The sequence below is a fragment of the Eriocheir sinensis genome, chromosome 21, assembly GCF_024679095.1.
Source record: "Eriocheir sinensis breed Jianghai 21 chromosome 21, ASM2467909v1, whole genome shotgun sequence".
NCBI lineage: Eukaryota > Metazoa > Arthropoda > Malacostraca > Decapoda > Varunidae > Eriocheir > Eriocheir sinensis.
The window spans coordinates 5,825,091-5,852,522 of NC_066529.1; the positions used below are offsets into that span (position 1 = coordinate 5,825,091).

The 27,432-nt window shown below is 40.9% G+C and overlaps 2 protein-coding genes across 4 annotated transcripts in view; both read right to left on the minus strand.

Moving 5' to 3' along the window:
• LOC127001567 (uncharacterized) overlaps positions 1 to 4,171 on the minus strand; it is a 75,695-nt gene extending 71,524 nt beyond the window's left edge. The window contains exon 1 of the mRNA XM_050866316.1: positions 3,034 to 4,171. The gene's annotated coding sequence lies outside the window, so the exon portion shown is untranslated. The remainder of the gene's footprint in view (positions 1 to 3,033) is intronic.
• A 1,055-nt stretch (positions 4,172 to 5,226) lies between these two features.
• On the minus strand, positions 5,227 to 26,189 carry LOC127001569 (kinase suppressor of Ras 2-like). 3 transcript variants are annotated; one of them, XM_050866322.1, is made up of 18 exons: positions 25,824 to 26,189; positions 21,753 to 21,896; positions 21,098 to 21,242; positions 20,184 to 20,612; positions 19,805 to 19,955; positions 17,838 to 18,106; positions 16,620 to 16,757; positions 16,297 to 16,400; positions 15,585 to 15,728; positions 15,064 to 15,172; positions 14,482 to 14,517; positions 13,725 to 13,887; positions 12,861 to 13,155; positions 12,504 to 12,689; positions 12,061 to 12,194; positions 11,802 to 11,936; positions 11,504 to 11,633; positions 5,227 to 9,355 (listed from the first exon to the last, which is right to left on the minus strand). In XM_050866322.1, exons 1-18 carry the CDS (start codon positions 26,016 to 26,018, stop codon positions 9,203 to 9,205), a joined length of 3,060 nt encoding a protein of 1,019 aa, XP_050722279.1. In that variant the 5' UTR covers positions 26,019 to 26,189; the 3' UTR covers positions 5,227 to 9,202. The 3 variants fall into 3 exon arrangements, with proteins under 3 accessions (XP_050722279.1, XP_050722281.1, XP_050722280.1); XM_050866324.1 differs by having other exon boundaries at positions 17,838 to 18,058; positions 25,824 to 26,188; XM_050866323.1 differs by lacking the exon at positions 14,482 to 14,517 and having other exon boundaries at positions 25,824 to 26,188.
• Positions 26,190 to 27,432: the final 1,243 nt, after the last annotated feature.

Consider the following 27,432-nt stretch of genomic DNA (forward strand, 5'->3'; position numbering starts at 1 on the left):
TTCTCTTTTCCCTTTAGTCTTCCTCTTCTCCCTCCTTCACTCCTTAACTTTTTTTTTCTCCACTCCTCCCTTCTCCATAGCCTTTTTTTCCCCTTTCGCTCTACACTCTTTCCTCTCTCCACAACTTCTATTTTTCCTCCATCTCCATTCTCCTCCTCTTTACTATTTCTCTTCCTTATTCTTTCATTTCCCTCTAAAGGTATATACATTTTATTTTCCTCCACCTTATTTTTTTTCTCTCTCTTCCTCTCCAATTTTCCCTCACCCAGAACTTGTTTTTCCCTTCTTCCCTCTTGCCACTCCTTCCTTCTCCTCTAGGTAAGTTCTTTTTTTTACCTCTCTCCTCCAATTTTCTCTCGTTCCCTCTCTCTGTGTCCATCCTTTCATATATTATTTTTCTCTTCCTATCTACTCTGTTATGTTTTCATCCTCTCTACTTTTCCTTTCTCTTTCTCGCTCCTCCTCCATTCTTAGCTATTGCCTGTCTGCATGTCTGTCTGTTCTTTTGTCGTAGTGCTGCCCTGTTATCTACATTCACTTGTTCCTCAATACACTTTTTTTCTTTAATTTAACCGAGGCTATATTTCTACCGTAGAGGAGTGTGTGTGTGTGTGTGTGTGTGTGTGTGTGTGTGTGTGTGTGTGTGTGTAACGAGTATCTTAACACGCCCCGAGCAACCACGGTGAAGAGGAGGAGGAGGAGGAGGAGAGCGAAAATGAGACGAGCAGGCCAGTGACATCACACCAGAAAGAGATAAAAACGAAACCATTGACGTGGCAGGACAGATTACGCTGGCAGTGGTAATATCCTGCAGTAACATAATAAAAGCAGATGATAATAATGGTGGTGGTGGTGGTAAAAGTAGGCGGAGGCTCGGGGCTTGGGATTTGCACGGAGAACAGGAGTGTGATCGACATGCACCAGATATGTTCCCGCTGCCTCTACCTCATCACGCCACCGTAACGGCACCTCGGGACCAGTAATCTACTCCCGCAATGCACCTTCAGCCCCGCGCCCTCCTAACGACACACGCACACACACACTCGAATAATGCAAATATTCCCATTTTCTTTCCTTCCTTCCTTGTTGCTGCCCCGGTTTAATTTTTTAGCTCGTATGATTCAGAGTCGCTTGAGGAAATATGGACCAAGCAGCAGGTCCGCTCTCTCTTGTGATAACACACACACACACACACACACACACACACACACAGGCGACCTATTCAAATATTGCTCTTGATTCCCTTCCTCCCCCATTAGTGCCTAAAGTTTGCCTCATTAGCTCGTGTGTGGTTCAGAGACTCTCGAGAATGTATTGCCGTCCTCCTCCGTTTCTCTATATCCTTCCCTCAGTCACTCCCTCCTTCAATAGCCCGCAGTTGCCTCTTTAGTCCGTTGTGTGGTTCAGAGTCGCTTGAGGAAGTATACGTAGTCTTTCTCCCTTCTTGTCTTTCCACCCCTCCCTCTCTTCCATCCTCTCTCCACCCCTCCCTCTCTTCCATCCTCTCTCCACCCCTCCCTCTTCTTCCCACCGCCCCACTCCAGCTCTGGTCATTGCACCGTTTCATATATCCCAGCAAACGGCTCCTCAGCGGGAGCGTGATGCATCACCGTGACTCGGAAGACAGTCAAGGGCGGAAGTGAAACGAGGTTTTGGATTCATTTCGGACTAAATGAGACACAGGGTCATGATAGCACACAAGACTCGACATGTTAAGAAGAAACTATTCCTTAACAAAATAAAAAAAATCACAATAGTATTGCTCGGCCTTGACTGGTAACAATCATGATGAAACTATTGTGTTTGAAGTTACGTTCGGCCAACAAAGAACAAGCATTGCCTAACTAAAAATCCCGATAGTACTGCTCTGCTTTTTACGTGCAGCGCCTCGCATGAAGACAGGACGTCCGTTATGTACGAGGTAAAGACGGGATCACACACACACACACACACACACACACACACTATTTGGAGTCATTAAATTATTACAGGTGTGGGTGCCGTGTGGAGGCGTCAGTGCACCGCACGTCCCCTGAGGCTGGATAGGGTGTGGGTGGGGGGAGCAGGGGCCACGGTGCACCTATACCCTGTGGCACGGCGCTGACCACCGAGGTGCCTGACCCACTAAGCAGACTCGATCCAGCAGGCGCCTCCCCTTTGACGGTCAAACTTTAGTGTCTCTAGCCTATTTCTAGAATCTAGATAATGGGGCGGCAAAAACTGAAAATAAAAGACCGCGACTGCCTAACGTAACCAACGGGATTCTTATCAACGTAAACCCATCTAAAATACTGGTCAGATTAAAAAAAAAAAAATCTAAACCAATTTAAACTATTTTTTTTCATATATTACTGAAGGAAGGGAAAGAAGTCGAGAGTCGGGTCATTTATCCTCAGAACGATGTAGTAGTGTTTCTCAGAATAACAAGATTTGCTGAATTCACGGCATTCTAATTTCTCACAACCGTCAAGACCTACTTACACACCTGACGCCCAGACCTGAGCAAGCAGGCACCTCCTCTTTCACGCGAGGAAGCTCCGTACTCGCGGCATTGGAATTCCCACAACCAGCTGATAGCCTACTCACATATTCCTCGTCTTTCTACACCAGAAACGCGACACGGTAGTTCTGTTTGATAGGACCACATAGTTCTAAGACTGTCCGAACCCCTGACTCGTATCCTTCACCTTCACTCCACCACAACACCGTCCACTGTAGAGCTAAGTTTGCTGGCCTCGAGCAAGGAACCAATTCAACTGTCGGGATTTATCATTTCGTGTCTTATAAATGCTTTAAATATCTATATCCTGTTAATAGATCTTACTGACGAAAATAAAGAAAGTCCTAAAACATGTTTCGCCAAATTATCCTTGTCCGACGCTTTGTTGAGAAGTTATCCCCGAAAAACGATATAAAACGGATACAACCCATATATAGCAGGGTGATGTAGAGTAGGTGGGGTTGATTAGTTAATTTTAGAATGCAGTCCAATTATCTAGAATTACCCAAACAAGAAGAGAGAAGCACACTCACCCTGCAGAAGGCGGAGGTTCCTGAGGCCGAGAGAACGGACGCGGAGGTTTTTGAGAACTGTCTGGCGCGGCACTCACGGAAGGGGCTTCCAGGACAAGGCACTACGAGTCATGGGGCCGCGGTGCCACACACACTGTAGGTGCCCCGCCTGCTGGGTGAGGGGGAGGGCAGCAAGGGGTGGGAGGGGCGCCTAAGGGTTAAGGTACTGGCGGCGGGGTGGTGGATGGCACTAACTAAGGCGCGGTCGGCGGTCAAGGCAGCTCAGGGGCCACAGCAGTAAACGAACGCGGCGGCGGCAGGCCCGTGTGGCTGCCTCGTGCCGCAGGAGACTCCGAAGCGCCTGGAGCCTCTTCTGGACCGTCCCGCCTCGCTCGCCCGTCCTGGCACGCGCTGGTCCTCACCTTGGTCCTCACATTGGTCACGGGGGGGGGGGGGGCAGTGATGACTGCCACCAATTAACTGTCTCCGTGGGGTGACTTTTTCTATCTTCCTGTTTCTTGTTGTCTGGATCGCCGGAGATGACTGAGCACTGAGAAGGATCCAGCGGAGTGAGGACGGGGGAGAGGAGGGGGAGTGAGGAAGAGACGATGACTCGAGCGACGCTTCTCCACCCTCACACAACAACGCCGCAGCGCTCACTGCCGCATCGCATCCTCACCGCGCCGCAGCCGCCGCCTCAACTCGCTCGGCTCCCCGCGGTGACCGCACGCTCTGCTGCCTTGTCAATTGACCTCATAACGATATTCCAGACCCATTCATTTATTAAAATATAACTTTTATGCACCGTTGTGTAGTGGTTAGCACGCCGAGCTACGGATCCGCGGGCCTGGGTTCGAATCCCGGGCAGGACAGTAGGCGTGCAGCTCACTCTTGTCATCCTCCTCTTTGGACTGCTCGATAAAAGGGTATCTGGGAAAGGTAAACTGTAGTATCCCGTATGTTGTTGGGATGGGTTGACCGTCTGGGGTGGAGTAGGCGGGCGAGTAAAGCGACGCGCCTTCTGACGTATGCTCCCCGGCAGTAGTTAGTTACCACAGGCCCGAGACATTGGGGCGGAAAGAAGCACCAATGCCACGCTCACCTACAGACATTACCCCAAACTCAACTACAATATTTTTTTCCACCTGCCGACTCGCATTCGGCAAATACATAATTTCATTTAACTTCTGTTAATCTTTAGATAACTAGCATTTGTGTACGCATTTATTTTTGCTGGGCCATTACTCTGCCACGTTTACGGCAAAAACAGTCGTAGTGCACACTGCAAACACACACACACACACACTCCTGTTGGGATCTCCTTTGATATATTACCTAGATATTATGAGGGACCGAATGACAATCTATAATGACTATCAACCCCCAATTTACCATGTGGCCAGAAAAGCCTACTTCTCATTCCTAGCCATGCATAAGGTTTTTGTAAAGATAAACATTCAAGGAAACACCAGTGCTTGCCGTGATGACCCACATGATTGTCCCCATTACTCCACTCTCCCTCATGTTTGCTTAACCTGCATGACTCCCAAGTCCTGAATCCGTCTCTTTAGTCCCAATACAACATGGGGGTCCCCAGAGATTGCCTACTTCTTTCTCTCACCTTTCTTCCTGTTGCATGACTTTGAGCTTCCAGGTGCCTGTCACACTACTAAGGGAACACAGAATACCCATGCACATGGGTAGGCGGTGGCTGAATGGATAGCAAGACGGCCCCGCGTTCAGGAGGAACCCACATGCTGTCCAGAAGACCACCTATTAGGATTAAAATGCCAATACAACATGCCAGAGATTGGGCCTACTTCAGGCTCTCACCTTTCTTCCTGTTGCATGACCATCAGGATCCAGGGAAGCCTGTCACACTAGGCTAAGGGAAAAAAAAAAAAAAATGCACATGGGGCTATTTGTAAAGAGTACAGGAAAAATGTACTTGCATGCATTCTCACACTATGACTTGTATTTAGCTATTTCCTCATCTAGATAAAGTTCCCAAAGATTTTCAGAGTTCTTATAATTTTATTATTTTAGTTATTGTTGCTGTTCTTGTGGAGCGATGAGGTCATCCATCTAAAGACAAAAGGCATTGTATGCCACTATAAATAATTGGTCTGTTTATTTTCTGCTGATTTTTACCGACATAAAGACCAAGTTTAGGATATTTATATATATTCAGATTTTATGATAAAAAGACTTAAGTATTAATGCATAATATATATACAAACTATATTTGGTTGACACATCATTATGTACAAATAAATTAAGTATTATACATAATATTAATGAAATATAAATCTAAAGATACATTTTCAAAACCATTGATAACAAAAATCAAAGTCAAGATGAGGGTATAGGCAGGCCTCCAAGACGTGATGCCTGGACCAGCAGGGGGATGAGGGGCGCCCCTGAGAGGGGGGAGGCTGTCAGGGGGGCCACGCATGGCTGCTGCCCTGCTTCACCCCCGGCACACAAGGCTGCCAGGCTGAGGCAGGCCAAGCTACCCACAGTGATTTGGCAACAGACAGGAAGTAGAATGAAGTGATACATTGTTATTAAAATAAAATTACGTATATATCTACTATCATACATCCATTATCTGAATGACAGGCATGCAATACCATCACTAATGTAGTCAGTAAGTACATACCAAATTACATCACTAAAAAAGTACAGTCATCTCTCTTGACAATAAAAAAGTTTTGCATAAGTGTTGACAAAAAATAGTTATACCTTTTTATTGTGATTCCTGCACATCTCCTGAATAGTAACAAATTTGACTGAACACATGTTTATCTTAAAAGAAGTAATGCATATCACCTTGCATACCCAACAAGATTTTATTCACCACACACACACAAAAGTGATGAGTATTTGTGAACAGCCCAGGAGGCAAGGCCAAGCACAGTAGGGGGATTACTGTGGGTCTGCCTTGACTTCCAGGCCAGCTGTCAGTGGGTCCTTGTGAGACCTTTGGGGGAGATTACTCACAAGGACCCATCGAGCTTCAAAAAAGTGAGGAAATTTGATGCCAAGTTCCTGTGAGGTTCAGCAATCTGGGAAGAACTGCCCTCGAATTGTTAAAATCTACACAGTGGGACAAGTCACGCACGAACAGTTACAGTGCACGGCTGGTAGAGTTCCGGACATCTGGCTGCAAGACAAAACTAGTCATGTATCCAGAGTCTTCAACTTTAAACCCAGACTCAGGTGTGAAAATTTGCTATTCTCACACCCTCATCAATGAAGGGAAAAAGCCATAGACAGATTCCACACATACATAAACACCGACTATAGGAAAAAGCTAGGCATGTAGAACACAGAGCAGCGATGTCACTACCTACTGCGGAACCCGTGTCTCGGTCAAGGACTTGAAGGGACAACACATAAGTAGTTATGATATAGGAAATAAAGGACGTTCATATTCTGGACCCTTTGGAATCAAATGTTCTCATGAATATATAAACAAGTAAATGCAATGAAACAGGTAAAACGTTTTAATGTCCAAGGTAACTAAGCAATTACATCAGACAATTGTGATCAGTTCCAAAGAAATGACAAATGTGTCAGTTCAGGTTTTGTGATCAGAGTCCAGAAGTCCTCTGTACTTTTTTTTATGAAAATAAAGAGATAAAAATTAAACACTGGCACCTAAATCAAGGTCAAGATATCTGCAAAAATTGTCCTATTATTATTATATAAAAAAAAAAAAAGCAAATGTGTAAGATCCAAAATTCTGAGAGAAACATGGGAATACTGTAGAAATAGGGATGAACCAGTCTTAGTAATACAATATGCTAATACAAGAAAAAAAATTGTAGTATGAGGGAGATTGTCCAAGATAAGGAACCAACGGTTGTGAAATGTAAATCCAGAAGATGTGTAAGTAATAGTATTTCTGGCTTGCTGTTACACTGTTAGGTTTGGTTAAGATGATCCTTTAGACTGTGACCACAAACAGTGACAGAGGCCACAAGGATGACACACGGTCACCTACACACAGGAGAGGGAGTCAGATGGGAAGGGAGGTCCTTGGCTGTGGTTATGGGACTAGAGATGTTCATACTACGTACAAAGACGGAGACATAAGAAAACTGGCATGTACTATGAGGGAAACAAGCACTAGGTGAGACTTCAGTTACCAATGGGCAAAGTAAATCTAGAGGTGTGGAAGCATGGGAGAGGGAGGAAAAATGTGCAGCCGAAATATAAGAGTGAACATTAATTTTTTGGACATCATGAAATCAAAGTGAAGTGAATTCTTCAGAACAGCTTCTAAATAAGTACCTACCATGAAAGAACACTGTTCATCAGTTTCCACCAAGCAGCAAGTGTGTAATGCCAATGAAAACATTTAGACCAAGAGTACACAATGCACAGACAAAACTTGGCAGCTCCAACTTTTTAGTGAAAACTCAACTGTTCATGCTAACTTAGGTTCTATGTATTTGAAAATAAAACTGATGCCTAAACAAGAAAAACAAAGATGAAATCACCAAGATTAGGCTGCTGTCAAATTTTTACGAGGACAATGTTGTATATGAACTGGACTTTCAAGGAGTGCAATGAAGATTCCAGTGTCCTAGAGAGGCTAATTTACTGTGATGGTTATCAAGAGTTTAATCAAAACTTCACCACTTTTATAAGGATTTCCACTAAGAGGTGGTGAAATAGAACACAAAGAATTAAGACAGCATCAGAAATTGCTTAAGAGTGCTGTGCATTTACATTAAATTCAAATGACATGTAATTTCCTTTATATTGTGATAATAGAAGTTTGGATGAAGAGCAAAACTGCCAGTCAACTCAATTAAGATTCTGAAACTCACTTGCCAATAGAGCTCACATGTGACCAAGAAATCAGGCAATGGAGGCACGACTGCTGCCCCCAACACCTGTTAGCAGGCCAACTGAGTGATGTCTTGTAGGAGATATTCACCAGCAGTAAGAAGTCATATGATAGTGAGCTTCTACAAAAGCTGCTTGATTTATGGCCTCAAACAAACTTCCTTAACCTTTATCAGTAACTTGTCTGACTAGCCTCTTGTTGCCTCTGCTGACAGCAAATTTGTGGTACCCCATTTTAGTCTGATGTGAATCATCCTTTTCTAAAAGATCCTTTGCAAGTTGTAACTGACTTCATAATTTAAACATACAGGGTTAGCATATATGATGACTAGCTACTGTGAGTTGACACGTTTCACAAGAAATCTGTGATGTCTTGAATACTGGGGTACCAGTAATCGAGTCGCAGAGATTCAGTTTTCATCACTATGTACTCTCAGAAACCTTCCTAATCTTTCTTCTCCATCTAACACTTCACATGAGGTTTCTCTCAGTCTGACTACTGTCTACTGTACTTCACAACACATATTATAAATAACCTCAGAGAAGCTCTTCTTAGGTTCACAATTTGTTTTCACAAGATGTAATAGTAGTATATGTATACCTAATATACCTTTTATCTACGGCAGGAAACTCCCTAGTGTACATGGGCTGACTAGAAACTGTTGGATTTGTCTTCACTAGTACAGTTGTTGCTTTATGCTGGTATGAGTTATGCAGACTATAAGACATGCTAAGTCAGTATAATGTGCAAAGGTTAGTAACACCAGTAGAAGTTTGCACTGACCTAGTGATCTAGTTCCTCTGTCTCTGAGCTTCTGTGTGCCCATTTAAGAAAAAAATCCATCATAAAATGACTTCAGAGTAGATGACATGAATACTTTAACTAATTTTCAAAATATTCTCCAGTTATGGCACACAAAAAAGTAAAAATAACCTTTACTTCACATCTTGCCATGGGAGCTTTTGTTATTATTGCATTTTCAAAACCAAGCTTATGATTTCTTTGTACATTTCAAGGTAAAAAAAAAAAAAAAAAAAAAAAAAAAATCACTTTGCTAGATGGCAAGCCTTTTTTTCCTTCAATATAAAAAATACACATCTATTCTCATTCCCTAGTAATACCTGTTATCTGATATCTCTGATGTATAACTAAGACATTTTTGAACAGGTTCTAATAACAAGAGGGTATGCATGTTTTCACCATACCACAACCATGATGGGCATATATTAAACAGTGGTCACTCCCACATAAACCTAAAATAAATTACAATAAAAAATTCAAGTCAGTAATGAGTATTTCACCCTTTTGAAGGTGCTCTCCTTCCTCAACTCAGAAGACACTCTCTGCTGATCTTGAAAGGTGAATTGGGTGTGAGGGTGAGCGGTGGAGTCTCTTCTTAGGAAGCTTGTTCAAGTTGTTCTGCATCTGAGAAAACTCAGGGCGCTCAACTGGCCGATAGCTCCAACAGGCCATCAAGATATCCTATAACCAAAAGCAAAATTGCATTCTTTAGTAAATCATTATTTACATGTATGAAATGTCATTGGAAAAAGTTCTGGGTTGTGTTCTATGAAAAAAATTGCTGACTTCATTAAATGAAACTGACCATACTGACATGAAAACATACTGACTTAATTAACCAGTGACATGAGTAAGTTTGATGGTGACACAGAAAAAGGAAGACAAATCAGTTAAGACAATGACGTTGAGTTACATCAGGAGGAACTAAATGGTCTGTATGAGTGGACCAACAAGTGTATGATGCAGTTCAACATCAACAAATGCAATGTTCTAAATGTGAGAAGAAATAATCCCCAAAGTAATTACACATTAAATAACACAGTTCTTGACCCCCCCAGCTGTGAAAGGGATTTGGATGTGCATGTGAGCTCTGACCATTGACCCAGAAATCACTATATTATCACCAGAAACCCCACAAATAATCTTGGGTGCTATTTCAAGAAACATAAGCAATCTGAGCTCATAAGTTAGCCTTAAATTGTATTTGGCTCTGGTTAGGCCTCACCTGGATTATGCTGTTCAGTTTTGGTGTCCCTATAACAGAAAGGATATATTGTTCCCTAGAGGCAATACATAGAACAATGACTAAAGTGATATAAGGACTTAGGAATCTCTGAACAGAGGGCTAAAAAATTTCATCTACAATTTTTGGAGAGATGGACTGTGTGGGGATTTAACTGAGGTTTTTAAATGGAGTAAGGAGATTAACAAGGACAAATAAGATTAACTACTTATTAAAAGCTGATGAGAACACACATTAACAGGAATAAGTTGGATACATTATAGTTCAAAAAGGAAAAAAACATGTTCACAAACAGGAGTGGAGAAAACTGAGCAGGTATGCAGTTGAGGCAAACACAACTGAAAGCTTTACATGGAGGTTTGATGTATATGGATGGGAAGGGAATTTGATAAATAAACCATCTCCAGGAGCTGACATGCATAGGCCATCTGGCAGCTTGTAGTCTCCTTATATCCTTGTGTAACTAATGTGAGCTTTCATAACAATGATTCCGTTCAAAATCTGTTATAGTCAGACACAAATATAAAGTCTGTTTGGGTAAGGCCTGCTCCAGAGTGTTGCTGCATCATCCCCAATGCATCACACTGTCTCATACGTCACCTATTTACTATTTGAAATTGTGTATTAAATATTCTGTATACATTAAATAAGGCTATATAGTGCTAAAAATGTGTTACTTTTTAGAATAATAGCAATGAATTATATGAATTCCATAACACATGACATTGTTCTTTCCGATGTTGTCAGCAATCATGGACACCATGTCACTTCTTCCCTCACTTCCACATGCAATGACAGCCACTCCGACTCACTTTCGTGTACTCCACAGTTGAGAGAAAGAACTTGTTTACTTCTGAATTGCCACCTCACAAAAGATATAGAGAAAAATCTCTGAAGCACACAAAGCATGAAGAAAATAATGTTGGATATAACATGGAAAAAAGGAAGTGTTTTTCATGGATTAGGAAACAGACAAAGATTAAAAATATCCCAATGACAATTAAAAATGAGAACTGTACTTGAGGTGGTCATATCATGAATAGAACTAATAGCAGATGAACATTCATAGTAACAGTGGCAATTAGGAGACATGACATTAGGGCAAATGAACCTGGTGAAGAGATGAAATTAGAGAAGATACCAGAGCACGGAGTACACTAACATCAGACAGACAAGTGCAGAACATTGGAAAAGGCCTTTGTCTAGCAGTGGATTAGTAATAAATGATGATGATGCTGATGATGTGCCAATGGGTATTCTTTTCTTTGGTCTCCACTGTACAGCCAGCAGAAACAGACAGAAGAGGAGCACTGTACAGCCAGCAGAAACAGACAGAAGAGGAGCACTGTACAGCCAGCAGAAACAGACAGAAGAGGAGCACTGTACAGCCAGCAGAAACAGATATAGAAGAGGAGCACTGTACAGCCAGCAGAAACAGACAGAAGAGGAGCACTGTACAGCCAGCAGAAACAGACAGAAGAGGAACACTGTACAGCCAGCAGAAACAGACAGAAGAGGAGCACTATGTTATGAACCTTGTACATAAAGAGAAACTCAAATGGTCGGCCCAAAGTTCTTGTACGTACCTTAACATCACGTGAAGCTTGCAGGTTGGCCAGGGAAGGCTTCATGCCACGACCCACTTGCCAGATGATGGCCTCTGGGGGCAGCCCTTTATGTGGCCATTCTCCACACAGTAGCTCATACCACACCGTCCTGTGGATAAATGAGACCTTAACTCACATCTTTTAATCTAAAAAGAATTAGATCACATTAAAGAGAAGTTGTTGATGAAAAAAATAATTGATTAGTCATATGAGCTGCTGCAGACAAATCTGTGTCCCTTACAATAATGATTATTTCAAGCTCTTTACAAAAACTTACCCAAAACAGTAGACATCAGAGTAGGTGGTGAAGGGCAGAGTGTCGTCCTGCCTCTGTACCACCCGGAGGCTTCTCATGACTTCAGGAGAAAGGTAGCAAAGCCAGCCAGGTGGAATGCTAAGCCAGTTGCCTCGCCTAAAATCAATAAATCAATTTAATAATAAAAAAAAAAATTCAAAACTTACACCAATCATTCCATTAGTAGCATCTCAGTGATTTGATATTACATAAAATGTTCAGAATATATCCTGTTACTTACCTGGTATCGTGGCAAAGCCTGGTCACATTGAACAATCCAAAGTCTGTGATGACAACTTTACCACTCTCCAGGAATATATTCTTACTTTTGAGATCCTTATGAACTATTCCACGAGCGTGAAGGTAGCCCATTCCCTGTAAAGTGAAGAGTTCCATCATATGACTGATAGTTACTGAGCTACAATAATGGTTTACAGAAATACATTCCTTAAGTCTAAATCCATATATATTGCTGAACCATTCATTTCTACTCTATACAAACATTTCTCCTTGGAAATATTGTTTTATGCAGCAATTCTACATCTGGAATGATCTCTTTATTCCTTGTATCATAAAAAACATACATGAGGTTGATGGCACCATGGAAGAAGCTCTATGAAAAATCTATTGGAAAGGGGTACTGAAATTCCCTTAGCATTATTTCAATGTATTAAGAGTTGTTACCTGGGAGATTTGCTGGGCAATCATAATAGTCTTGGACATGTTGAACTTGTCCTTCTGTACATGAATGTGCGTGTAGAGCGTCCGGCCCTTGCACAGGCTGGTGACGATGGCCAGCCGTGGGGGCTTCATGCACGCCCCCATGAACAACACCAAATTCTCATGGCGTGTTTTACGGAATGTGCTCACCTGCAAAAAGTAATGTTTCAGTGACCTACAAGCTACACTTTTCCTCAGAGGCAGACCTTTAACACTATCTTCTCTGGAGACAATTTTGTGCTGGAAAAACAATGTGTTATAACAATAAAACATCAAAGCATAGTCTAAACAAGGCAAGACAATGAAGCCATTACTACTCACTTCAGCCTTGAAGGCCTCAAGAGTCTTTTCATCATTGACGTAGTCCATTCGCAATTCCTTGATGGCTACATGTCCATGCCAATTGCCAGAGTAGACAATGCCAAACCGTCCTCTGCCTATGATCTCTCCACGGTCCAGTTCATCATAGGGAATGTCCCACTGAGAGACACTGGTCACACTGTTCTGTCTGGTGCAGCGTGAGTCTGCGTTTTCCCCGTCGGACACCGTGGAGTCCTGAGAGTCCACACGAACACCAATGGTGCGCTCAGAGTCATCAGTCCCAGTGCTGCCAGACCTGGTGTAATTCAATTATATTATTTAATATACAGATCGTCACTGCATATTTTCCTTACCTAGTTGTGATGTACAGGAAATGAGCTAATTTCAAGGGTCCCATCTCCATGTCTCAATGGGGAGTCATTTTAAGCTGAATTTTGGTGGAGGCCACACTGTATTCAGTCCCTCAGTGTGAAGGAGTTGGAAAACTAATGCCTCTCATTTGCTATATTAAAAGGTCTTTGAGGTAATGTATTTATTTAAAATAATTCACAAAATTTTGTATGAAAATGTAACAAATAAGAATCCATTGTTTGCCATGGTTTATTTCTTCTTAAACAAGTCCATTCTACTGTGAACCTGGCAGCCCAAATGTCTTCTCACCTTCTTATGAATATGATGCAGAGGTAAGTGAAATCAGGCTTTCAGTGATATGCAATCATTCTAGTGATTCTACTGAACTAATGTCCAAAATCCAATGAATCAAGGTATCTTATCCATTGAATCGAGGGACTTATGGTAATACATTCAAAAGACATTAATGCTTTGATCCAAGGACTGCCTATTAATGTGGGCATGATGACTCACCCTGAAGTTTGCGACACAGTGCGGTCTGAATCATGGGATTGCCGGGTATCTATTATGTCACTCTGTGTGGAGGCTGATAAGGGTGCCTTACTGAGTGTCCTGTTGGAGATAAGTGCCAAGGGTCTCATCTCCTGTGGGATATCCCCGGGATCCTCACTCACATCTGCCATGAAAATATTATTGTTAAAAAAAAGTAGTTTATATATTAATCAATATCATGTCAATAAGTATCATAAAATTGTGCATTATGACAAGACTCAACATACATAAGTGTATGCATAAAAATTCAAATACTAAGCTGAAAACTAATACATACAAGCAATTTACTGATTTCATGCAGGTATTAAAATATCCTGCAAATTTCAAACATACAGAAATAAAATTCAACTTAGCAATGACAATGTGGATCACAAGTTCAGAAAATATGAACAATGCTGAAAATTTTTGTTTAAGAACCCACATTTCTGATTTATGACTACTAAAGATTCCATAACTTTCTCAGAAAACTTGGAAATCAAAGTAAATACATCATTCAAGTAAAAAAAGATAACCTGCCAGCTATGATAGCCTTGGTACACTACAAAATATTTATATTTTTAATCGGGAAAGCATTTTACCTTATAACTGGTCTAGCCTAATTTTCATGCTCATCTAAATAAAGGACTTCTGCTGTAATTCTAACTTGAATGTCACCATGCAGCCACAGATATGATGAAGAAAACAAATAGGTGCTGGATGACACCTGGGAGATACCCACCTGTCCACCTACCTGGGAAGTGGAATCCCCGGGTAGCTAAGAAAACATTTGTCAGACTCAAGCCTGATGATGCTAAATGTATGGCACTAATGCTATACTATTTACTACTGACTGGCCAAGGTTCATCTAAATATTACCTACTTAACACACCCTCTAGCATGGTATCTCAAACACCCGTCACACCAAAAATCAATGGACCACAGTTAAATCCGACGAAAGACAGCGTGAAATTAAGCTCATAATGTATTAAGCATGAACATGTGACAGCATCCAACTATCCGTGTTGCTGACAAATAAGGGCTACGAAGGTTATGTGGACTTATGTAATGCTAATCTCTTTACTATGGCTTAGTAACAAACAATTCCAATACTTTTGTATCAAAAGATGAAGTAAATCTTGATGAATTATCCTAATACATACACTGTGACAACAAACTATGAACTATCTGAATCAGAACCAGAAAATGAAGTGTGCATCATTAACTTCATCACTTCCACTTTGTTATCTGCACATGGTGCTTTCAAAGCCTACTTGCCACAGTGTTTGAGCAAAAAACTAATAAAGTATCCAAATTCATTCACCTGGAAAATGGAATGCTTGTTGTTGGGCTGGAGAGACAGAGATCAGAGGAGCTGGGCTGGAAGGAGTGGAGGAGTTGCAACTGGAGGTGTTCGAACTGGAGTCTGGGCCCTGCAACACAACTGTCTTCAGAGGAGTTCATTGATCAACAACTTAAAGACTTCTGAACTAACATGAATACATCATCATCTTTTCACATACATAATGCTCCACAGCCTCGCTACCCACAACTTTTTTAAAGCTCCAGCTCATCCTCAAGTAGACCAATTTCATGATGCAGAAGTATAGCAGTATCTTCATTCTTTCATCCTTTTCATTAGTACACTCTGGAACAGCCTCCTCAGCTCTGTATTTCCTCTTTTCTATGAATTGAACTTTTTCAAGAGGGAAGTATCATGACACCTATCCAACTAAATGATCATTCTTTTGGTATCTCTCTGACCTCTTTGTTGGAGCAGCATGTATTCTTTTCCTTGACTTGTCTCCTGTATATAAAGAAGAAAAAAAATACTTGAAGCCTCACCTGCAGGGATGGTATGTTGATGGACGGATGTGAGTGGGACATGGGGCTGCCTCGGAGGGATGCAGGAAACACATCATTGAAGTGCGAGATTCCGCCCCGCCCTGGCGGCCTCACTCCACCATCCATGCTAACCTTCATGATTGTCTGCAAATATGTTGTGAGCTAGATGCATGTTTCACAATAATCAGGATAAAATTAAAGATATATGGCGAAACAGTACTTCACAGCAAAGCCAGAATTCGATCCCAGTCTCATAGATTCCTAGCTAGGCCCACTGACCACTGCTCCACAGAGGTGCTGTAATTCAGTGATGGTAGGAAAAATTGACAAGGAGTGACTTTGAAGTAATCATGATAAAAATATTCAATATCAGTAGTCAGAGTGACACCCACCCATCTAATCAACCTCCCTTTCCAGCTAGTTGATAAATGGGAAAACTTGGGCAAGGTAAACTGTGGTAACCCAAATGTCCCACTGATCCCATGTCCCAGGGTACAGAGTTACTGCCTGCCACAGGGTCAAGGGCCACTGTGACAGAGATGAGCACAGAGGCAACATGCAGCTTTGTCATGTACCCCCTAACTTTACCTTCATTACTTTGTTACAACCACTCCAAAACACTGCATGTCTGTTTCAATTACTCCACGTTCGCAACTTTGCATGTTACCATGTTTTCTCCTACAACAAATGTGGAAATGAAGGTAATACTCACTTCTGTAAATAATTCCAGGTATCCAGGAGGTAACCCACAAGAAGGTGGCACTTTGGGTTCGCATTCTCGATGACATTTAAAGCTGCACTCTTTACACTTCAAACCTAAAAACAAAGCAAGAGTAAGTACAAAACTGTGCTGAATGTTATATTACTTTTCTAATGGGGGCAAAACCTTGTCTTAATCTGTACTATATAGCTGTAATCTTGTCATCAATGGCTATAAATAATACATCTAAAGTAACAAAACCAAAGTTAAGAAAATATAAATACATAATAAAAAAATCTTATTTTTCATGCATTACACTATGCTTCATGTCTTACCACTGAGTATGGTGAACTTATGGTTACAATATCCACAGATTGCAGGTTTGAGAGTTTTACTGAAGCGATGCTGAACATTGTGGACCATGGATCCTGGCAGCGTTGGGGTGCGAGGAGACTTGGGGACAATGAGGGAACCTGAAATGCAAAATAACAGATAACACTGTTAGAGAAAACTTGAGACCCAACACATTTCATCAGAGACTAACCCCTGCATCAGTTTCTCTGACCTACATACCATGTCCTGCATACTGGAAGTCGAGATAACTTAGACAATTTCAAAGGTTTTGTGATTTATATAAAAAATGTGCTAGACTTTTCTTAATTGAATGATTATATCTTATTGCACCATTACATCTGCCAAAAGAAAGTGATATTTGCATGTACAATCTTTAATCAATAGCAGCTAAAATATGTCTGAAGTCACCCCATGCACTGCAACGATTTCAGACAGGTATATGGTGACTTCAGAGAGGCCCTTTTTTCCAGTTTAATCTGCTCTTCAGCTACAAGTAGGACATCTCAGACACTATGGAGTAAAGTGAATAAATAGAGTAAACAAATGTTGGAGAAAGCAAGTTGGTAAGTGACAGATTGAGTGTGCTGAGAGAAGAAACCAAAACAGGGAAAGTTGTAGACACTTCTTCCATGGCTACTCCTTGAGGGAAGTTCCTGTGAGAAAACAGGGAGTCGGAGATATGGAGATAATATGAACACACCCTCCCCCAGTACACGATAATCATATATTGATTTCTGCTGTATGTTTCATAGTAATCTAACACCAATATAAGACAACCAATACTTTTGACCAATTTTAATCAAGATTTACTGTAATGAAGTTTTCTTTAAATTTGAACAAGTCCTAAAACTTTAAATTTGTTCTTAAACTAATTCCTTTCATAAGTCAACCTTATTTCTTTTAAGCTCTTCTAATTTTAATAGTTTACACTCTTAGTACTTCTCCAAAGTCTTTAGTTGTACTAAGTAGATAGTGAATAATCATTAGCCTTCACCAAAATCTTGTAACAAAGCTGTAATTTTGATCTCTATGAAATAACAAAAATTCCAATTTTTAAATAAAAAAAAATCAACAATTAACATTTGCAATACTTGTAAACAAGATAACAACTGCACTATGAATTAAATATGAACAGAGCAATAATATGTAAATTTAGTTACATAAGTGGATACACAGAAGTCTAGTATAACAATACTTACTACTGCTTGTGTAGTTCTCTTCTTCAGTGTGGTCTGTATAGTTTGGGGATTTGATGGGACTGGCAAGGGTGGAAGGGGCAGGGGAATTTTGTGCTGTTCTCATCTCTCGCACATCTGTTCTGCTTCGCCCACTGTCTGTTCGCTTGCCTTGGCCATCTACTACTCCTGAAGTCTCAGACTCAGAGTGCAACCGTGTTCGTCGAGCTCCAAGATGTTCCATGCTGCCACCCAGCCAAAAATTGTTCAACTTTCGTCTCAGCAAGAAATTACTTTAGTGGGTAAAGCCAATCAATGTATTTGTGTCAAATATCATAAGCATATTGAATAAACAGAAAATAAATTAATCCATCAATGTTTTACATATGTTGGTGCACCATGAAAGGACCCATTCAAAATAAAGAAAGAACATCACATTGGATCCAAGATGAAGAGGGTTTGTATCGCAGAGATGGGTGCAGCAGGCATGTTGCAGAGCAGGGGTGTCGCACACAGCAAGGCAGGCAGGAGGCGACATCAGTCACCATAACAAAGACAGGGCAAAACACAATCTAAGATTGAGGCACAGCCATTTGCCTACAAAGTTCCTTCAGCTACTACATAACTAAAACTAAGTACTCACAAGACATAAGATGGTCACTTTATACACCTTACAGCATGCATGTTGCAATACTGACTTCCACTTTCAATCACAGACCCACAAAATATGTATTCACAAAAAGGTTTTATCATCATGTACAATTTTCCAGGCCAACTTCTTTCAGGTACAAATAATCTAAATGTGGGTTCACCAGAATTCTATTACACATTCAATGAATGACCAGCATGTAGGCTCATCAGGAAAGTCAAAGTAAAAAAGACTTGGTGAAAGTTGGCCACTGGTAGGGTGATGATCTTTGCCTCTTTATAGCAGCACTTCATTTACAGTTAACAAATGGGAAAATATTTTAAAACATTCTTCTTCTTTTCATTTTAAAAGATCTTCCACTTTTTGCCAGGATATTAAATTCTGAACAACTGTTTATCTCAAGCTATCTATGAAAGCACATGAATTTTAAATGTACTGAACTCTGCAGCAGCTTCTGCAAGCTTTTTAAACACTTAATGAAAGTTAGGTAATAATATTATTTAAATGAAATGGAAGTATTTACACTAATTATCACTAAAACTACTCAACTAGCTAGTCACTCTTTAAAAATAACTAATTAAGAGTGAGTACCATAAAACTATGAAAATGGAATGGTGGTATTTATATCTGATTACATGATTATGACATGCATGATTAAGCTGATAAGAGCATTTAAGGAAACAGTACAAAGAGTTCAGTAAGGAACAAGTAAAGAAGCACTGTTGGAGCAAGTGCAAAGCAATATGAACAGCAGGATAAAATAAAAAGGCTAATAACTTACACAGACTGTGAAAGATTTAAATAATGTAGGAAGCATTAAAAATAATGAGGAAATTACATTGCCATGACAAGGACAAGATGAAAAAATAATGAATAGAAGTGATACATGGGAAACTGATGTGACACCCTAAAAAGATGAGCTGATGTATAGAACAATCACAGAATTAAATGGAAATGGATACTGAGCAATCATTTCTCCCTTGATTGAATGTTTGTTTGTTTTCTTTTTCAAGTCCCAACCCCAATTAAATAAAAGAAAAGGGAAACAATGATGATAATGATTACTGGTCATGCAATAACTGATTTATTTTCATTATTAATTGCATCTACACATCACAGAATAACTAAAAGGTTCAACAACATTCTACACCTAGTGACTAATCATTAGACACACTACAAAAGAAAACTTTACCACTCTTTGGACTACAAACCATCAACACACAACACACCATAAACATACTTATGACGAGCATCGGCTTGCGTGAATCATGAGGCGAAAAGGAGCAAATGACTACTGTACAGGCACATCTATCATCACAGAGGGCAGGCAAGATTCACTCACCTGATGACTGTTGAGGACTGGTGGTCATGTCCCTCAGCACGCGGGGCCAGCTGGGACTCATGAGAGGTGGACCGGCCAAGCGGGAGTGTGGGGTTCAGCAGGGTCTGGTATTTCTTGCCAGGAGGAGGTGTCGTTGGAAACTTCTTGTCACCTGAGTCAAAATAATAGTACCAAATGAATGCACCATATGATGATACAGAAAACCATGTCAGTGTAAGAATTACTGGGAAGTTGGCAAAATAAAACTATGGTCCACAATGCATCTGGGCAAAAGGAGTACACTTTGAGACCCTTAAGCAATGGCACTTCCTTGGGAGAATAATTTGGAGCCAAACAAGATCAACACATAAATACTCAAAATAAACAACAAAATTTATACCTGAGGATTTGCCTTTGGGAATATTGGGCGTTGGTGGAGGTGTGGATCGCTTCTCAAAGAATGGTGAGCCACTTCCTGACAAGGCGAGGTTGGAGATGGCATGAAACGGACCACCTGGGCTTGAAGGAGCGACAGAACAGTAGGTTGGAGGAGGAGAGGAAGGGGTGGAGGAGTCATCACTGCTGCGCTGGCTGATGGGTGCACCCCTGCCGCCTGTCCTGCTCCCATCCCCACTCCAAGCCCCTCCACTGGTGCTGCTGCTGGCCACACTCCCTCCATCACCATCAGAGGAGGATACAGAGGACCGTCCCTCCCGCTGGGCCCTGTGGCTCAGCCGAGGGGACGGTGGACAGGAGCGTTCCCATGAGTCCCAGTAGAGGGGCAGATCTGAGTTGCCCCTTTCCCCTCCCTGACCTTGCATCTGGATCTCTGTTGAAACAAAGGTCAAATAGCTCCATTGTCAAACTGCATTCAACACCGCTACAATTTCCACCAAGTTGAAAGGTTTTTTATAATACTGTACTATCTATTTATCTATGTCTATACCTACTGTACTATCTATCTATCTATATGTCTATACCTATCTATCTATCTATTTATATCCACATACCTATCTGGCTATCTATCTATCTATCTGTCTATCTATCTATCTATCTATCTATCTATATCTAATCTCTCTCTCTCTCTCTCTCTCTCTCTCTCTCTCTCTCTCTCTCTCTCTCTCTCTCTCTCTCTCTCTCTCTCTTTCAATAACCAAAAGTAGATTTAGCTCCTGAAGTAACCTGATATTCCCCTTGAAGGAGTCATTGATGCAAATTTCAAAGGAGATAATTTAGAGGAACAAACAGCACACTTCCCTTGGGCAATAATCACAGTCTCCTACACCCCAAGGAAAAAAATTACTGTTGACTTGCCTGTGTAGCGCTTAAGGTTGTGCATGGCTCGAGCAAGCTTGTGAGCCTCACTCCGGTCTGCTCCATAATCGTTGAGAATATTTCGAAGCTCATTTTCTCGTTTTTCTAGAAGTCCTTCTAATGTTGGAATTCTCTGACATAAACCCTGCATACAAAAGATATATAATGAAATGGTGGTTATACTGAAAAAAATACACTATCACTGTAGTAAATGACAAATTAAGTTTTCATTCACCATCATGGAGAGGCACAGTTGATTGTATATATGACCAAAAAAAAAATATTATACTATGACCAATTCAAGTTGCTTTAACCAAATCAGTAGAGGCGGACACTTCCCAACCTCAACTTCCTGTGATAGGGAGGCCACGCATCCCTGAGATACCTCTTACGACACACCATGTGACAGAGATAGGCATTCCTAACCCCTAGACCTTGGGCTGTATATTTATCTATGCCTTATTATAGTCATGCATATTTAAGGTTAATGAAGTAGTTACTTGCCCACTGTCCGTTTGTTTATTTTTTTCTCATTATATGCAACACTGATTTCAAGATGAGTCCACTTCTCACTCCTATAACCAAGCCATTCTAAGTGAATGTAAATGTAACTGCAATGATCCTTGACACTGCAAGAATTAGTAACATGACTTACATGTATAGAGTCCTTACAGAGGCCAACCACCTGAAGCCACTGCTTGAGGGAGGGGTATAGCTGGAGTTCCAAGGGCAGGACCACTCCCACAGGCAAGCGTCTTTTGATCACCAGCTGTTGGCTGAATAGCTTTACTAGCTTTCCCTGCACATCAGAAAAGAGGATTCAATTAACTGTGACACGTTAAGTGAAGGTGATTCATTTCTACATAGATAAACTCTAGTCACCATTAAAATTACAGTACTCCCATATTTTTCTTGAGGGTTATGATCCTGATCCCCATAAGTGGCAAAAACCTTTTATGCTCATATTGCTCCTAAAGTTGCCCTATATCATTTTTTTCTGTTAGTGTCAATACTTCTCTGCTTCTCTTGGACACTATGTATCCTTTCTATTAATGATTTTTTTATGTGGCTGAACTACATGGAAAACATGTAATGAGGACAATTAACATAACAGCAACACTGGTGATTGTCTAGCATAACCATGGGCTGAGGAGTGAGAAGGCAGCAGCACTGGCACGCCCCCCTGTAGCATTTGTTTAAACTGATGCCATACGATTGGTAGGAATTTTAACTTTCCCCAATACATTCACGAATAACCTGTGTATAATCAATTCCACAAAGGCATCTTCTATCTTATCCAATCAAAATATGAGCAAAAACAAATAAAACTAATAATGGTGAAAACACAAAAACATCAATCACCTTGTCTCCCATACGGGCAGGGTTGTGTAGTGTTACGGCTATATTTTTTTTTCATAACTGACAAAATAATTTATTCTTAGTTTTGAACCCTAAAGAGATCTAATATAACAACATAAAATAAATACTGTTATGGTACGCATAGAGGATATTATTCAGTTATTCTCATAAGGTATATGCAGTTTTAAAAATGCTACACCCTCACTCAAAGACTAATACGTATACAAATCAATGAAAAATTAAAAAAATGTTATCTTTAATCTCACTGTGGATTAAAGAAAATCAGTGTTATTAAAATGGGTGAGGTTTTCCACTCTGTTTTGCCTTGTACACTTTTCTTCCCTGACCCACTTTGGTATCTAATCAGTGGCTCAGCACAGCAGCAATTTCCCTGACAGCTTGACGAGTGCCTTAATCCCCTTCTCATTTTTCTTAAAATGCATTTATGATACCAAGCTCATAAAATAATATTAAAAAAATCTATAGTACTGAATATACTGGAAACAAGATTTAAATATTTTTTTAGCTTTAATATTCCTTCTTAGGCTTATTTTTTTTAACTCTCTAACCAATTAATTAAAATCAAAGTGCGTTCTAAAAATTCAAAAGACAGCAAGTAAAATCCCAGAAGCAGTATGATATTTCAAATCAGAAAAAAAAAAATCTGACAGCTGAGCTAGAGATTCAGTGATGAAGGTTGCTAATACCATGATAAGATACAGAATCTGGTGAAGACATTAATACAGGGAAAAGAAAAGCAGAATATTGAAATCATCCAATAAAAAATACACAGAACACTCATTTTGGATGAAAATTCACAAGTGGAGGGGAGCAGTGTTTGCAAAGTGTCAGTGGGAAAGCTGCAACACCACTTTTTTTACCAAACCCACAATAAAAAAAAAATGTGTAATAAAACTGTAGTCTTCATATATTCACGTCATCACGCTGTTAAATCTAACTTTTATATTTATCTCTTTCAAGTGTCCGTGATGCAGTGGTTAGCATGCCCAACTACACATCTGTGGGCCTGGGTTTGAATCCCAACCTGGGCTGTCGGCGCAAAGCCCACTTAGTTGTTTATCCTTCCTTTCGGGAAACCTGGGGAAATGAAACTGTGGTAACTCAGATGTTTCAATGACTCTGTGTCCCAGATTGATGAGTTCTCACCCAACACAGGCTCAAGAGTCCCACAATCATGCAAAGCTAATAACATATGCTCCCAACTTTACTTTTACCCTTTATCTGAAGTCAAGAATACAAAAGACCAAAGCACATGAACACCAGAGGGAGTGACGTATATGAATTATCAAACTCGGCAAAATACATTTGACAGAACTACCTACCTCACTCAGGTGGTATACAATAATTATTTTATATGTATTATCAACTGCTAATCATCACTTCGATAATCATTTTGGTGGCAAATTACTAGGTTCTGAGGCTTAAAGAACTATACAATTAAGCAGCAATAGGTTCCTCCTTTAATGCCATTTGGATACTATTCTTAGTATCAATAGGTTACTATTTTAGAGGCTAAGTTCAAGTGGGTTTGTTAGTTTAATGGGGTAATATGGAGATGAACATAGCCTCCTCTGCCACCATTGACAACAATGCCGCTGGGCGAAAAGCATCACATGTATTTATCATAAACAAAGTTAATAGATCTAACAAAACTAAATTAACTTCGTCTTACCTGACCAAACCCCCAGCTGTCGAAATACAATGAACTAAACTGCACTCGTAAACTTTATACATCAATGTTTGAAGTTTCTTTAGTTTTCCGAAGCTATTAATTACTGCACTGCAATCAGAAAAATAAAGTATGGCACAAAGTAAGTATTTGCCTCAAGCGAGATGACTATCCTTATTTACACATCAGCCGCTTAAGGAAACACAGCATGGAAAGATGCAGATTCATTGGTGAAATGCTTTGCTCTTTTCAAATGGGTGTAAATCTGGAGTTGCAACAAGAGGAGGCACCAAAAACAGGGGCACTTGTGCAGGACCAACCCAGTAACCAAGAAAGAAATTAATGCAAGCTGAGGCGTGAGACTGAAAAATGAACAAACAGTACCGAGAAAATGACACGGCAATGAAATCCAGTGTCCTAAGGCAAGGAGAAGGCAAGAGGACAAGAACAGGGGCAGATGACAACCCAGTGACTCAGCAAGCAGGAAACAAATGCATACAAACTGCTATGGATGACTAATGCAGGGGACAACCCACAGGACAAAGGAAATCAATGCAAACTGATATCCCAAAATAGAGGCAACAGGACAGGGATAGATATGGGCAGATTACAACCAAATAAATAGGAAAGATATGCAAGCAAGCAGTAATGGATGACTAATGATAGCTAATACATGGATGAAAGACACTAATAACACAACAATTAGATGAAAAACAATGTCCCTGGATGGAAATAAGGAGGAAGGAGGACAGGAACATGGGCTAAGCAAATAAATAGGAAAGATATGCAAACAAGATGTAATGGAAGGCTAATGATGATGACTATGATATATAACAGGGATAAAACACACAAATAACACAATAATCACATACAAAAGTGTCCCTAGACGGAGATAAGAAGGAAAGATTATGCATGGATGCTGTAATGGAAGGCTAATAATGACTAATAGTGGTGAGATACACAAACAACACAACAACTAGATGCAAAATAGCATCCCTAGATGAAGATAAGAAAGGGAGGAGGAGGAAGATGGAAATAGGAAAGACATGCAAGCAAGCTGTAAAGGATGACAAATAATGACTCATAACTGTACAAAATAACACAACAACCACATGGAAATAAGGAAAAAAAGAGGAAAGGGACAAGGACACGAGAGAGGATGGAGAGATAAGGGAGGAGGAGGAGGAGGAGGAAGAGGAGGAATAAAGAAATAGGAAAGATATGCAAAGAAGAAGAAATATACAAAATAACACAACCACAAGGAAAAAAGGAGGACAGGGACAAGGACACGAGAGGAGTGTGTGGGGGGGGGGGAGGGAGGAGGAGAACATAAGAACATAAGAACATAAGAGGAAGAGGAGGAATAAGGAAATAGGAAAGATATGCAAACAATAACTAACAAATGCACAAAACAACACAACCACCACATGGAAATAAGGATAAAAGGAGAGGGACAAGGACACGAGAGAGGAGAGGGGAGGGGGAGGGAAGGGGAGGAAGGGGGGGAGGTCCTACGAGTCCTATACCTCAAGTGTGCAGATAAGGAAGGAATAATGACTAATAAAGGAACAAAATAACAAGAACCACATGGGAATATGGATAAAAGGAGAAGGACAAGGACACGAGAGGAGGGGGAGGGGGTGTCCTACGGGGGAGTCCTACGGGGAAGTCCTATACCTCAAGGGTGCGGATCTCCTGCTGGGTGAGCTGGGCGGAGGTGGCACACTGGGACCTCAGCCTCTCCAAGTGCTCTGCCTGGGACGCGATGAACTGGTTGAGGTTCTGGCAGGTCTCCAGAGCCCGCGAGATGGAGTCCTGCACGCCCACCTCCACGCCCACGCCCACCTCCAGCCCGCCTCCGCACGCCCACATGCCTCACGCCTCGCCACGCCTTCAGATGCCTCGATTAAGTCTGGTGTGCGTGGTGGGTGTCATGCTGAGGGGGCACCACCAACACCACCACCACCGCAGAACCGCCGCCGCCATCACCGCCTCCTCCACCTCCACTCTGTGCCTCACCTCCTCCACCAGTCCACCTCCACCCAGGCTCACCCTCTCCCTCCCTCTCTCTCTCCCTCCTGTCTGTGTTCCTCTCCCTCCTTCTAGCCTTTCCGGGTAGTTAGAAATATGAGTGGTTGTTTTTAGTCCTCAAATGGTATATCTAGAAGAGTGAAATGTTTGGATTTTTATATGGATGCCTCTGTCAGTTCTTTATCCCGTGCATTTATCTCCTTCTTCCTCGCCTTTCCCAATAGATAGAAATATGAGTAGCCTATTTTTATCCTCAAATGGTAAATCTAGAGTGGAATTGTTTTTATATGCATGGCCTCCCAGCTTTCGACGCTTCCTTCTACCTCGCCCTTCCTAATGGATAGAAATGTGAGTAGCTATTTTTTTTAAGCCTCAAATGGTAAATCTAGAGAATGTTTGGATTTTTATATGAATCCCTTTATTCCATTTGCCTCGACCACCACCAGCAGCCTCGATCTCCTCCCTCTTCCCCTCCTTCCCTGCTTTTTCTCCCTCTCCCTCGACTTTCTTAATAGATAGAAATACGACGATTATATGAGTAGCTTTTTTAATTCCCCAAATGGTATATCCAACGTGAAATAATTGTTTTTTTTATAAGGATCCCTTTATTCCCTTATCGACGCTTTCATCAGTCACACTCCTTTTACACAATCACCACCTGCTATTTCCTCATCATTAAATATAATTGTTGTTTTTTTAATCATCACACACTAAATATATCGAGAAATGCTGCTATTTTCAGGATGCCGTTAGTTCATTCAGTCTCCCCCCTCTTCCACTTCCTCTTCCTTCCATGTTATCTCTCATATTACTTGTAACCCATCTGTTATAATGTTCTAACTTCAAATTTATGGTTTATTAGCCATATGGACATAAATTTGGGTTCAAGTACTGATTTTTGTGTTGTAATGGGAAGGGCTCCTTCACAGAAAACGGAATATTTATAGCACTAACTCTAGTAATGCCGGAAGGGAGCTAGACACCATTCTTGTAAGCACACGTTGGAGGAGCCTCCAGAGCTGCAGTGTTTTCCGGAGTGCAGAGTTATTTGTAAATTATCATAGGCTTGTTGTTGCAACACCCAGGCTTAATTTTAGGTTCAGAAGAATCTCTAGTTGATAGCCTGCTGTGTTTAATTTCAGGAGGTTGATTTTTTTTTTTTTTTTATGTAGTGACAGTCTCACCCGAGATCAAGGGGTAATTTTTCGACAGGAGACAAATGGAAAATATCGAGAAGAGTCGAGCTGCCAAGCTT

What these genes read in the sequence shown, in the direction of transcription:
- LOC127001569 (XM_050866322.1), bottom strand. Translation starts at nt 26,018, where the DNA reads ATGTGGGCGTGCGGAGGCGGGCTGGAGGTGGGCGTGGGCGTGGAGGTG. An exon ending in CTTCCCAGGTAGGTGGACAG is followed by an intron (nt 13,888 to 14,481) that starts GTGGGTATCTCC and finishes TTTTCATGGCAG; the next exon opens with ATGTGAGTGAGGATCCCGGG. An exon ending in TTGCCCAGCAAATCTCCCAG is followed by an intron (nt 12,195 to 12,503) that starts GTAACAACTCTT and finishes TTCACTTTACAG; the next exon opens with GGAATGGGCTACCTTCACGC.